This window comes from Neophocaena asiaeorientalis, unplaced genomic scaffold (genome assembly GCF_003031525.2).
Source record: "Neophocaena asiaeorientalis asiaeorientalis breed wild unplaced genomic scaffold, Neophocaena_asiaeorientalis_V1.1 scaffold194, whole genome shotgun sequence".
Classification (NCBI taxonomy): Eukaryota; Metazoa; Chordata; class Mammalia; order Artiodactyla; family Phocoenidae; genus Neophocaena; species Neophocaena asiaeorientalis.
Window position 1 is genome coordinate 1,464,484 of NW_020172638.1, and position 15,317 is coordinate 1,479,800.

A 15,317-nucleotide genomic window follows, 5' to 3' on the forward strand; every position below is an offset into this window, starting at 1 on the left:
TTATATCATTCACCATAGCAAAAAAATTTGCAGAAGGTTTAAACACTGACTTTTTATGGAGTGATTTTTTTTTAAACAGAAGTATACTGTATATTGCTGATACAAAATTGAGGAAAATATATTGAACCAGACAAAAAACTGAGATAAAAAGTCTTAATTAAAATTTACTTTTATAGGGACATCAAGTTTTTGCTTTTACTAGTTAATAAAGCTGTGAATTTTAGCAATGCAAATCAAAATAAGTACTTTTAAAAGTAAAGTGTATTATTTGTTTAGTTATAACAAATAATGTTGCTTATAAACAATGCTTTTATAAATTTTTTATTTTGCTAAAGTATTGAAATAAGATTTAGTAAACAACAGTCTTTGGCAAATTAAAAAATAGACAATGGCTTAAATTATTTCTAATTTTAAATATATAGATCTTTGACTGCAGCTTGGAAATGCTTGCCACTGTGTATTTATAGCAGTGTTTTAATTTCATAACAGCAAAGTTCAAATGGAAAAAAATCTTTATGGTTTGATGCTATAGTGATGCTAAGAAAAAGAGTTCTACATGCATTATTGCTAGATTTAAATCAAATGTACACTATTATTAACACAGGCAAAGTATTTTTATGCTCGTATGACCTTTTAAGGCTTATTAAACACATCTGACTCATTCCGACGTAACTGTGCATAAATTAGTAATAAATCTCTGAAAAATAATTTGGAAAATTGAAAGGTATCTCTTTATGTAATAACGCTATTTACTAATTCATAATGAAAATTAATAATAGTCAAGAATATAGTAAAAACATGAAGATAAAAGCGCATTTAAAAATTTTGCTGACTACTTCCTCTTACAGAAATTTTTTATTCCTCTAAGCATGAAACATTTATTAATTATAGAGTTCATTTGACACATCATCATAAACCTTGTGATAAATCTGTGCTAGTATCTCATAGTTAAATTATTATTCTGTTACTTGGCTTTTCATATCTGTTGCACATCTGGAGCATTCTAACTGAGATCTCTATAGAGGCAGGAATTGTGCACTGTATTTCTTATTGTAGTCTAATAAATGTTCAAGAAGTCAAAGATAAATACTTTTGGATTTTGTTTGAATTTTATTCTGAAATTAATGGCAAGTAGCTTTTTAAAAATAATGAACTATATTTAGCTGCAATTAAACACAAACAGAACCTTAAATCTAATTTAAAGAATATTTAGCACAGGGAACTATAATTCAATATCTTGTAATAATCTATAATGCAAAAGAATTCAAAAAAGAATCTATACATACCTATACATATATATGTATAGATATGTACATATATATATACACACACACAACTGAATCACTTTGCTGTACACTTGAAACTAACACAACATTGTACATTAACTATACTTCAATATAAAAATGGTTAAAAAATAAAATAAAGATATATTAAATCTAAAAAGAAAAAGCAGATAGGAGTTTTAGAAAGTCCAGGAACAAGCCAAACTAAACAGCATATTATAAGGGACATATATAAATTGATAAAAACTATTCTAAAAAAGCAAAGAAACAATAAATAGATAATTCAGGAGAGTAGTGATATTAACGAGATAGGGTCTGACAGGGATCCACTGTTGGAAGCAAAGACAATGGTTAATATTCCAATTATTGGCAGGTTGCCAGAAGAACCAACCATGTGATTAGAGGGTTGGAACTTTCAGTCCTATCCCCCACCCCCCCACAACCTCCAGAGATGGGAGGGGGCTGGAGATTGAGTTTAATCACCAAGGACCAATTATTTAATCAATTGTGCCTATGCAATGAAGCCTCCATAAAAACCAAAAAAGGACAGGGTTTGGAGAGCTTCCAGGCTGCTGAACAGGTGGAGATGCTAGGAGAGTGGCGCACCTAGGGAGGGCATGGAAGCTCCAAGCCCTTGCCCCATGCCTTGCCCTATACATCTCTCCCATCTGGCTGTTCCTGAGTTATATCCTTTTATAATAAACTGATAATCTACTAAGAAAAAAAAAAGAATACTGATGTGATGGAATTCCTTATAATGATCTAACACTCTGTTTTAATATGAAATTGCTATGTTTTAATACTAGTGTACAGAATTGCTTGAAAACAAACCAACTTTTTCCTTAGACAGTAAAGCATTTTCAATGCTATTACAAATGCCACAGTGCTCTTTGGCAGAGTTAATTGCTCACTCTCTTGGGCTCCCTTAGCTCTTCCCTAGTGCCTTTTGTATATATGATCCTTAATTATATTGTATTGTATCTGTCTGTTTATGGGTTTCTCTACTTCTTGGCAGGAACTTACATATCTTTGTTATGGAAGTTCCTGGCAAAGATTCTGACCCAGAGCAAGTATTCATTAAATTTCTTTTGAATGCTTGAATGAAAGGATGCTAGACATTAGGGAGATCCCAAATTACTGGACTGTTCACTGGATTCTACTCCCTCTTTCTTACTCAAGGGCATCTCTTGAGCAATTCTACCTTACTTGCTCCTGTAGCATCAATTTTTCCCTTTCAACCCAATGATTCCCACTAGCATACAAACATGCTGTAATTTCTCTAACCTTAAAAAAAAAACCCTTCTTCGACAATAAACAGTCACCCCGCTACCACTTTATTTCTCTGGTCCCCTTTAGAGAAAGACTCCTAAAGTCTCACTTCTATTCTCAGTCTCCAATTTCTCTCCTCCTCTTTTTCTTCCTAGCTTTACTGAGGTATGATTGACAAATTCAAATGTTATGCATTAAGGCTGTACAGCATGACTTTTTAAGGTTTGCAATGTGATTATACACACACACACACACACACACACACACACACACACACACTGTGAAATGATTACCACAATCAAGTTACCACGTCCTTCACCTCATATAGTTACCATCTGCGTGTGTGTGTGTGTGGTGAGAACACTTAAGATCTACTCTCTTAGCAAAATTCAAGTATACAATGGAAAACATTAGAGTGGTTCCTCGAAAAATTAAATATAGAACTTCCATAGGATCCAGCAACCCTACTTCTGGGTATATATCCAAAGGAAATGAAATCAGTCTGTCTAAGAGATATCTGCACTCTCATGTTCATTGTAACATTGTTCACAATAGTTAAGATATGGAAACAATACAAGTGTCCATCAGTAGATGAATAAATAAAGAAAATGTGGTATATGTATACAATGGAATATTACTCTGCCATGAAAGAAGGAAAGCTTGCCATCTGTGATGACATGGATGAAATTGAAGGACATTATGCTTAGTGAAATAAGCCAGACACAAAAAGACAAATACTGTATGATCTCACTTATATGTGGAATTTCCTCCTCTCTCTTGAACCTTCTCCAATTAAGCTCTTGCCCCCTGAACTCCACTAAAACTACTACTGTCAGGGTCACTAGTGCTTCCATGTTGCTAAATCCAATAGACAATTCTCAGAACCCCTGACTTTTCTGATCTGTCTGCAACATTTGACACAGAGGATTATTCCCTTCTTGAAACACTTTTTTTACCTGGCACCCAGGATTCTGTCTTCCTCTGGTTTTTGTCTCCTCTTCTCTTCCTAAACTCACATGCATCCTTCAGAGCTAAGCAAAAATGTCATTTCCTCAGGGATACTCTCCTTGACCTTGTTCTAGGTTGGGTTTCTCTATGTTTGTTTTTATTTTCTTTTGTAGCTTTTTTAAAATAGCATGCCAGTTATAGTCAAATAAGTATTTATTAAATTAGTTGCTTCAATTCTGTCCCTATTCTAGAATGTAAATTTCACAAAGGAACAAAAATTTCTCTGTCTACCTGTGGTATTCCCAGCACTTAGCACAGTGCCTTAAACATAGTAACAGCTCAATATTTGTTAACTGATTACTTGCTAAGAAAGTAAACAGGGGACCTTCCTCATACATTGGACTAAAAAGGTCCAAGCTACACGGTTAGTTTCTATTTTCAAAGTTTCCTTCCCCTTCCTTCCTGTCAACTTTCCATTCCCCTCCTTTTCACTTTCCCTCCCTCACTTCCTTCTAAGGAACCTGACCAACCACTTTCATTATTCTAACAAACTGAGCCTAACAGAGCTGTTTGGTAATCAAGCCAGAACTAGAAGTCCTGCCTCCTGATTTCTTATCTAGAAACATTCCCATATTAAGCTACCCATGATGTATGCTGAAATACTACTGAATTGCTGCCTTTTTCAATTGTATCCCTCCCCTACCTTTTAAAAACTCTGTCCCCAACATGCTAAAATCATTAAGTTTCAGGGTGATATACAGCATCTGGGAAGTAATCTTCTCAGTTACTGTTGTCAAAGAGTTGAAAAAAAAGACTGCAGAGAAATTTCTCCTTACGTCTGATATATCCTTTAATGCTCACAAAAGACGCTTTCTCTAGAGGCCAAGGAGAAAAAATATATACATACACACATATACACATCTGTTCTGAATATTTTAGCCAATATTTTGATGAAAATGAGTGTATTAAGGAATGTTAAGCTATAAGCATGCCACATACACCCATCAAACTCCCCACATACCAGACAGAAAAATTGCTTTCAGATGGTTGACTGCATTTCTAGGAAAACATCCCGAGATTATTTAAGGTAGAGAACCACACATTTAAAGAGGAGTAAAATTGAATTAAGTGGAAAGTCAGTAATTTTTTAAGGATAAAGGCAACATATCTGGATCTAGTAAAATAAGTAAAAACTGGGCACTCTGATCCCTAGGGCCATATTTTTAAAATTTCATTTCTGGATAAAAGAGCTTGGGGAAAAAGTGGCTTGTAAACATCACAATGTGATGATTATTTAAGTACTGGATTTAATGCCTTAAAATATAAATCAAATACAAACCTAATGATTATTAATTTGAAATCGTCTCAGTTGCATTAATGGAGAACAAAAACAATTAAAATCTCATTTCAAAGAATAAGCTACATCTTGTTTGTGAATTTTCCTATCGCTTCCTAAAGGTGATCTAGACTTTAAATGGGGACTCACATAAAAATTGTTGAAGGAGAAAATTTTGAACTGCATCAAAAATTATAGGGAACTTTTAACACTTGATTCCAAGGCTAATTACATTTTGAATCAAATTACATTCTACCAAGAGAGCAAATGTGCTGTACACACTGGAGTTCAGAAAGGTTATTTTAGTTGAAATGCTGCCACTGTGCACAGAGACGGGGAAGGATTCACATGGTTTAAATACTGTCTAAGCGGCAAAAGAGTTCTGGGTTCTCTTTTGAAGGCTCTGGTGGGTAAAAAAACAATGAGCTCTGCTAAATACTTTTGCCCCCTGCTGTGCTCAGCAATACAATTGTGGGAAAGAAAGATGATGTGGGGTAAATAGTATTTGGTTAAAAACATCCCATTTTCAAGTTAAAAACTACAATTAAAGCAAACCATTTTTAAAGATCTTAGTAAAAGCAGTATCTTGAAAATCTTATCAACCTATAGAAGACAGTCACCCCTTCTCATGAAAAGCGAAAAGGACGATGATTAAGACCGTCAACTGAAGACCCTCATTTGAAATAAACAAAATGACGTAATAACTTTATAATTCCTTTCACATATTTTTCTCTTTGGGATCATATTAGTCAGTGAAGTTAGAAAGAAAGGTAGAGATGAAAAACTTCACACATACCACAGTTAATTTCTTAGGATTTCACCGATAATTAGTTTTGGAGTCAGCCTCTGAATGTAGACTTTGAACTTCTATTTCAGTACTCTTTTCCCTGCATTAAATTGCCTCAGTGATGAATTCAAGACCATTGCATTACACAAAAATCCAATTCATTTTTCTTCAAAAATAATTCACTGACATGTATGATTACTGCTTTTTAAAAAAGTATACTCCCAGCCAGTTTGCAACTCTTGCAAAAAGTTCTTAAAGGCTATAGGTAAAGAACTAATGGAGGATTAGAACATAAACTGTAGATGTAACTGTATTTGTTGTCCATCCCTTAACAAAGATGGAAAATAAACTGGTTTGACATGATGTGTTATTTATAAAGTGATGCTAGGTTGTCATACTTTTAAATGGCTGTATATTCTTTTAATTATTTCCTCTAATGTCTCCAGTCATTAAGATAATCAGTGTATAATTTTTAGTCATCTCTTTTAACAAGATTGGCTATAACACTTGACATTTTCTATCCCCAGGGTTCTATTTCCTTCATGATTCTAGCAAATTGTTTTGCAGTGATACCAGTAATTCTATGAGGAGCCATGCACTGATCTTTCCAGTTAAAATTTATTACTTTAGCTTGGACTTCCATCACAAATAAGATTTACTCTAGAAAATGGCTTTTCTGCACAATAAAAATGAAGATGACATTCAACAAGCTGTCTGCTGGGGCAGACTTCAAGTTAAGAATAGAGGCTTTTCCAAATGCTTATCTGTTAGGTCAGCTGTTTGCAACTTAAAACAAAGAAATTTTATCATTGGTATATTGGTCTTTAAGAAGAGCTGCAACTCTATTTCAGCCTTTCCAAAATATATTCCATCAAACATTAGTTCCATTGGGAGGTTAATAAATATTTTGTGACCAAAACCAAAAAAGATGCAATGTACAAATACATGTGGGAAACAATAAGCTAACCCCAATTCAACAAGATTTTCAAAGCCTTTAGTATGCTAATGTGCATTTATTAATCTCCAAGAGGGGGATAAAATATGCAGAGCTTCCCAATCTTATTTAACCACATAATCTCTTTCATTTACAAAGATTCTCTTTCAGAACTAGTGATCTGAAGAACATACATAGGAAAATGCTGGATTACTTAAGCCACATCGTGATCTGAAAGCAGACACTAACCACTCTATTTAAATTTCACCTTGCTACCATTTATTATATCTTTTTCCCATTGAGGGAAAGTGCATTCCGATTTCAACTAGGCACAATGAGTTCCCTCCTGTTCCAGGCAGGGGATGTCATGATTAGGTTTTCTACTATAGAGCAGGGTAAGTCATCTCAGATACTCACAACCTTATAGAGAATATGCTAAGTTTGAGTAAATGCAGGTCTATCCTTCCAGAGCAGTAAGTTCCCAGATTCTCTGAATAAAAAAAAGGCAATTGGTCCTATGTCATACAAGGGCTCTTTGATTTTCTAGTCATATACATCTGCTTCTGTATTCAATTTGTCTGCAACTGATTCTTCTTAATTTAGCTAGGGTTTCTCAACAGCAGCACTCTTGATGTTTTGGACTGGATCACTCTTTATTGTTGGGGGCTGTCCTATTCATTGTAGGATGTTTAGTAGCACCTTGGGCCTCTATTCACTAGATACCAGTAGCACCTCCACTCCAATTTAGGACAACTACCAATGTCCCCAGAAATTGCCAAATGTCCCTAGGGGGCAATACTGACCCCAGTTGAGAATCTCTGAGTTGGACTGTTTCTATTCTTGGCTTTCCCATTTTGTCTTTAAGGGAAGCACTAGTATCTTTGTGTTAATTCATTTGAAGAATTTTTCTTTTCCTCTAATAGTTGCATCAGCTTTGCTGATTTGGTTTGCTAATCCTTTCTTTTTATCCACATATTAATATTCTGGAACTTTATTAAAAGTTTTTTTTTTCTTAAGCTTACTATTTTATCTATTACCTAGTACCTTCAATTCTTTCAGGGCAATCTGATCTTGCCAGGTTTCATTTCTTTGAAAGTCTCCAACTATTTAACTTATTTCACATATTATTTTCACTATCCTTTTTTAAAAGCAACTAATCTTAAACTTTAAAAAGGTGTGGGGTTTGAACTGTTTTCAAAATTTTGATGCTGAGAGGTTATAACTAGGCCCTTCTGCCTAGCATATGAGGTAGTGATTTCAATAACAGAACTTAAAAGAAGACTTGGATCACGAAGGTTTCTAGTGTTATGAGCTATTTGATGCTCTTCCTTCTACTTTTCAAAACCAAACCAAAAGAAACAAGCAAATTCTATATTTCTTTTAATTGGTATGATTTAAATGGCTGGTTATTTATTGGGTAGGTAGAGGGACCAAACGGAGGGAATACTTCCATTCCTTTTGTTCTTTATTAAGTCCCTCCACAGGAAAGGAGGAAGTGTTAATTTGATCCATCAGCACTTCAGAATCTTTGAGACACTTTTATTTATGAGCAGCAGTAATTTATTATGCCATTTAGGCACCATTTCTTGTAAGCATGGTTTCTTTTTTTTTTTTTAAGTCTTTATTGAATTTGTTACAATATTGCTTCTGTTTTATGTATTTTGGCCGTGAGGCATGTGGGATCTTAGCTCCCCGATCCAGGGATCGAATCCATACCCACTGCATTGGAAGGCGAAGTCTTAACCACTGGACCACCAGGGAAGTCCCTAGGCACCATTTCTTGAGTACTTTCTATGAGGCAAGACCAGTGCTAAGTACTTGAGATATAGTATCTCATTTAATGCTCATAAAAACACTAAAAGTAGTATTGCTATCCCATTTTACAGATAAGGAAACAAAAACACAGTGAGGCTAAGGCTCAATTACAAGGTCAATCAGTTATTAAAGGCCAAGCCTTGGCACCAAATTCAGGTCTATCTGACCTCAAAACTCATGCTCTATTTCTATCAGTAAAATTATACAAATTAAAGAAGAGTGCCTTCCCTAGGTGATTACTCTAATTTTTACATTAGGAACAGACTATTTTCTATTTCTATGCCAAAATATTGCTGAACTACTTCTCCATCAGTTACATGGTCCCTTATCACCATCACCTTGATATTCAAAATTATTTTGTGAAGCTAACTAACATGCAGTCTTTATGAAGTGTATTAAATAAGTCCAAAGGAATAAGGATTCCTGTGAGTATCGTACATATCTCATATTTCTGAATTTTTGATTCACTAATTTCTATTTCTATGTTTAGTTCTGCTTTGGAAGTAGTGCGTTTTACTTGAGCACAGAAATTTCTTGTGGTTAGAATCCCATTTTCTTTTCTCTCTAGCATAGCTGATGAATGACAGCTGAACTTTTATTTGATAAGGAAGATAATTTATATGCAAAAATCACAGGAAAGGGAACAAGCTTTTATTTGGAAATAAAGAAATGCAAATGTATTACGTGTACCTTTAAGAAATGTTTGAAATAATGTTATTAATTCTAATTTAACTGCCCAAAAGATAGAATGAAGTTGTAAGACAGAGAAAGGTGATTTTGAAGTATGAGAGACCCTGGAAACTTCAGACCATATCCCTACCTCACACTGATAAAACTCAGTTCACAGTATCACTGCCCATAAGTCCTTCACCATGCTACTGTTACATCTCTTCAAGCCATTTGCTATTCATGTGGATAAAAGGGACATGGTATTTGGTTTTCTCTTGTCCCAACTACTCTGGTGGAAAATGTTCAGGTATAATATTACAGAAATTAATTTTCCTCAATGCACAGTGTGTACAAATAACATTTCTGAGGAGCACTTGTAAAATACCAACCTTGCATTCGTTCACGTGCTTTTTGTGAGGTCCTGGATTTTCAATAAATCAGAAAAGGTCTGAATTCCTTCAAACCAATACTATTCTATAATATTACTGTAAAAAATGTTTTTATCCTATTCTTATAAAATATGACCACTCACAACCACAAAGGGACTCAGCCAACTGTGTCTACCTTTTAGCAGGTTTCTATGCACAGAAATGTGCTATGATGGAACAGCAAGGGCAAGGAGTCTGTGAACAGTGAAAAGGGAAAGCTGATGGGAAATATTACCATTCTGAAAAGCTGCCAAGCAACTGATCTCATCAAATTTGAACCTTTGCCTTTGAAGCATGAGCAGATGAGACCACATAGTTAGTGATTTAATGCTATCTTTTTTCACCCTTTTACTTTCACATTAAAGTTTCTTTTTTTTTTTCTGAACTTTCTGTTTATTCACTCCATCTTATTCTTGAAAGACTTTTAAATGGCTCATATTATTATTTACCTGTTGAGATATTTCAGTTCTTTGTTTTTTTTCCCTAGCTTTATTGAGGTATAATTGACAAATAAAAATTGCATATATTAACATGATGATTTGATATTATATGTAAACATTGTGAAATGATTACCACGATCAAGCTATTTAACACATCTATCATCTCAAATAGTTATCCTTTTTTTGTGGTAAAAACACTCAAGATCTATTTTCTCAGCAACATTAAAGTCTCTATGTAATAATGACAACAGTGAAAAGAAATATCTAGCACATACTGGGCACTTTCTAGGCAATTTACAGTGTGTTGTCATTAAATTCTAACAGAAAGTCTATCAGGCAGATATTATCATCTTCATTCAACAAATGAGAAAACTGAGGCCTTGAGTAACATTCTTAAGGTCACACTGGACTAATTAGATGGCAGTCAGGATTACCAAGTATGGCTGATGATAAAGTCAATGCCAGCGATCACTAATCTAGGTTGCCTCACCTACCATATCTGTATTTCCAGAAATCATTCTTGTTTATTGTTTTAGGAAAGTAAAACCTATTATATGCTCTCTCATTTAAAAAGGGCATACACATTGTTGCTAACCGTACCCCTCAATTTAGCTATCTTTTCCTAAGGTGTGTTAAGGCCATGTCTATGTAAATGCATGTTTATTATAGTGTCAGGAAATACAAAACATATAGAAAAACATATTCGAACAGATCTAGTTCTGCTTGCCTAAAATCAAATGCTTGAATTTGGAAGGGGTAATGAAATTTTTGGAAATTATTTTCCTACACTTTTGCAAATTATTTTCATAATAGTTAGCTATCCAGTACCACTGGTAGAGTCAACAAATATCCATGGGTATTTAATCCCAGCTCTACCACTTACTAGTTGGGTAAGTTATGTAACCCATCTGTAAAGTGAGGATTCTATTAGTATCTACCTCACAGGGTTGTTGTGAGGATTAAATGGGTTAATGACTTTTAAATGCTTAGAAGAGTGCCTGGCATACATAAATCCCAACAGGTATTATTTACTTATTTTCTAGACTGGCCATCCACTGTCTATCCATACTGTATTTATCTTACAGCTTAGGGCAAATAACTAATTTTTTAATTCACTCTTAGCCACAAAGAGTGGGTTCATGATATAAAATGAGAACTTGGTTAATCAATACATTTTAAAGCTCACAATTAGTATATTTTCAAGTATTTTTCTTTCCATCTGTTTCTATGTCACAGTGTCTTATAACAGAGCTTCCCTAAATATTTTTGTCTTATATATCTACCATATGAATGAAACCAAAAGCACACACTAAAAACTGTATCAAGGGGCTTCCCTGGTGGCGCAGTGGTTGAGAGTCCGCCTGCCGATGCAGGGGACACGGGCTCGTGCCCCGGTCCGGGAAGATCCCACATGCCGCAGAGCGGCTGGGCCCGTGAGCCATGGACGCTGAGTCTGCGTGTCCGGAGCCTGTGCTCCGCAACAGGAGACGCCATAACAGTGAGAGGCCCGCGTATCGCAAAAAAACAAACAAACGAACAAAAAAACTGTATCATGTTTCTCCTTTGCTTCTCAAAATCCTATTTAGACTCTTATAACTTTAAACCTCTTTGAGTAAACAGGTAAGCTGGGAAGTTAATAGGTAGGAATGGTGACTAAGTCCACATACTTGAAGACAAGGGTATTCGTAACTAAGAACTAAGTTGAACACTGTAAGGCTAAAGGACTTATACAATGCCTTTTAAGGTATTACACAAGTGCTAACAGGTTAAATTACTGTCATTTTCAGAAAATATAAAATGTGGACTTTTTTTGTAACTTCAGGGTTTTTTTTGTTTTCAGTATACTTCAGCAGGATCAAGTATTTCATTGTCATTGTTTTTAAATCCAAGAGAATATTGTCACACTTGGGGGTCGATGTAATGGGACCATTTTATAGGTTAAATAAAGAAGTTGTCATCAGTTATTGCTTATTAAGGTTTGAAGTTACTTGGGACCTTTAGGGTCTGGGCTGGGAGATTTATATAAACCCTCAGATCTCAGATCTAGGTTTGAGAAGGTGTCAGGTATTTAGTGGGGATAACCAGCATTTAGAAACCCTGGATAATGACTATTCATCATTTAAAACTCAAGCATAAACGTCACTTTTATTTATGTGACTTCCCAGGAAGACTCTGGGGCTTCAGCTCCCAGGCTACTGCAGCACTCTGTTCACACCTTCTTACTTACCTAAAGTGGCTGCACTGCATCTCTTTGTTTTTTCCCTCTGCATTGTGACTGCCTTCCAGGGAAGATTTATGTTTTATTCATCTTTGCATCCCAAGTGCCTGGCTGACCTGATGCACACAACTAATATTAGCTGAATGAGTTAACAAATGAATTAATCTTTGGGAATACTATGGCCACAAATTCACATATGTGAAAGGTAAGTTTTATTATTTAAGAGCTGATTTTAAAAAGGTAAATATACATTCAGCTGCTAGCTACCTGGAACAACTTTCAAGTTGTGCCAGGGAATCTCTACTGAAGTATCTATAAGTATCTCTAGTGAAAGTTCAGACCATATGACCAAAAGTAAAAGAACTTTTGCTTTTACTTCGTTATCCCTCTTTTAAGCATATATACATTTCTTTTCTCCTATGTGGTTTATAAAAGTATATCAAGTATCTAAAGGATATCTACTTTTTCTAAAATTTAAATGGTATTCTATTTTATTGGAAGAGATATGATCTGTGGAACGTGATAGCACTAGGTGCTTTAAACCATAGTTTGAAGGAACTAAGAATTCAGAGCCATTTAAGTAAGAACTTAGTAAACTATTTTTTTATAAAGCTGTCAATAATCAACTTCATCTGGTGACTATAAGTTCCCCTTAAATTAAACATTCTTATCTACTTCAACACAAGTAGAAAATAGCCAGAAAATTCTGGGATATAACAAAAGAGTTGATATACATTAATGCCTATCCAATAATAGGTAGTCAATAAGTACTTGTGCAACGAATTAACAAAAATAAAAATCTCATGTGATGGGGCAGGGGCAGGGATAAAAAGATGGCAGGCCTCTATACTGCAGAGGTTTACAATATAATAGTGGAGAAAAGCAAAGGTACAAATACCTTCAATTTATGACAGTTCAAAATAAGTGCCACCAGAGTAGTATAATTGAGGAGGAGCACATGATAAAACAGCACATGTACAGAGAATAACACAAAGCAAGATAGGTATGGTTCCTATTATTTAGGATCGTCTTGGCCAAAACTTTTCATACATAATTATTACCAAAGAGCTGTAAGGAAACAGGGCGTGGGTAATAACGTAGGTAATCTTTCGGAACCACAGGAGGGAGGCATATGGCCATAGTGAAAAAGTAAGGGAGGCAGGTGGAAAGAGAAAGTTAGAAACAACTTTCCTTCTGCTCAGCTCCCACTCATCAAGTCTGGACTAATCAGCAAGGATCCTGCCCTTCCCCCAAAACTGAAAAGGAAGGAGCATAGAATTCCAGTTCAATATACTCATTCTTGCAATAGGACCATAGGTGTTACTACTTTAACTTTAGGCAACTTTATCTGCAAATCTTACACCTACACTATATCAATTTTTAAGTATTTGTGACTGGGTTACTTTCTGGGTCATGCATGGAAAAACAGGAGTCAGATAAAAAATCCTGGGACATGGTAACTCTAGGCCCATCCTTGCTTTAAATACATTATGTCCTTCCTATTTAAAATCCACTCAAAATTTACAGCTTCTTATAAAAAACAAAAATTGAGATGAGATTTTACCCAGAAAAGTCCATCTAAAGATTTTTTAATACCTGAGAAATAAGGAAATTTTATTTAAAATAAGTTATGTTAACAGTAAATATTCATTAAAAAAAGGGGGAAAAAAACCCTTGAACTAGTCCAGTTTTGCAACACCTGATCTACAAAAATTACATGTGAGTCAAAAAGCTTTCCGTAAATCATTAATGAGTTAAAATGCTACCTACTATTCTTGCTTATTTTTGGAAAACTTGGAATAAATTTTAATGTCATGCCTCATATTGTTGATATTCCACTTGGAAGCACACGACAGACACAGATCAATTATAAAGATTCAAAAGCTATCAAGTAATTTTCACAACCCAAAAGCCTAGGAAAAGAAATTGAGATTCCCATACCAGACATAAGCTCTTTCATCAATGTAAGAGAAGAACTCTTACCATAAGTTGGGGTGCTTTCTCGTCTTCCTTGACTACTTGATCTTCCCTTTTCATATTCATAACAATACAAGACAGTATCTTCCTCCACAATATTAAACCTCTTTCGATATTCCTGATCCAGAAATGAATTTGGTGATTCAGATCCCTTATGCACTGGCTTGCCCACCATGTGTCCTCTGAGGTCTTCACAAGGAAGGTTTCCTTTTTCATCCCTAAAGAGATGGTAAAGGAGAAGGATGTAGAAAAGTGTTACAGTGGTAAAATGACAGAGACAGTCTAAAGTAGTAATAATGTCCTTCCTATATATCTTCTGATCTTTCCAAACTTTCTCTGAGGTTTATAGGGCAACTTTAAATTATTCCTGTTTTGCAGGAAAAAAAAGAAGCCAAGGCTCAGAGAGGTTAAATGACTAGCCTAAAGGTTACACAGCTAGACATAGGCCATGGATCTTCTAACTCCTGCTCTAGTCCATGTTCAATACTATGGCACATAAAAGACATCATCTTAGCTCATAAATTCCTTTTAGTGCTTAAGAAAGTAGGTATAATGTTAACAGTGCTAACAATGTAGCTTTCTTCTGCCAGTTTATCTAATTGATTCATGGTAATATTTGCACTGCTTAAAAACAAAGATGTATTTAAGAACTACCACTTCTGTGAGGGTACTGTGACCTTAAGAACTAAGTTAGCACTATATAAACTGGTGTTGTAAGAATTTCAAACAGCTTGTTATTAATTTAAAATAAACCTTAATGAAAAGAATTATTCTCTGTATTTAAACTGTATTATCTCATTTAATAGTAAAAAAAGATATGTTCATGGAACTCATTCTAAATGGATATATCAAAATTTAATTACACATCAGCAACATTTCTTGTGGAGAGAGGGTGGAGAAACCTTACCATATATAGAGTTTAAGAATGGGATTTAAGATGGTGGCAAGTTGATTTTTTTTTTCTATAGGATTCTGAAGTGAAAAATCTCTAATTTAAATTTATAGGATCCCTAAAACTGTTACTCACACATAGTAAATATTAATCACACAGCCCAGGTGACTGGGACAATAATTTGGTAGAAATATTCCATTTAGGATTAGTTAAAATGAACCTTGCTTATTTTATGATAATTTCACTGACTAGCTATAAAATTTCTATTAGAAAAGCTCATATTCTAGAACATGACTATGGATGTAAATGCAACGTTTTTTT

At 34.6% G+C, this 15,317-nt stretch overlaps 1 protein-coding gene across 4 annotated transcripts in view; it reads right to left on the bottom strand.

Annotated features, from left to right (window-relative positions):
* Nucleotides 1-15,317, bottom strand: part of CNKSR2 (connector enhancer of kinase suppressor of Ras 2) — a 255,645-nt gene that overhangs the window by 87,821 nt on the left and 152,507 nt on the right. For all 4 annotated transcript variants that reach the window (XM_024739455.1, XM_024739454.1, XM_024739453.1 and 1 more), the window contains one exon: nucleotides 14,111-14,322. In XM_024739455.1, coding sequence (XP_024595223.1) covers nucleotides 14,111-14,322 — 212 coding nt within the window. The remainder of the gene's footprint in view (nucleotides 1-14,110; nucleotides 14,323-15,317) is intronic.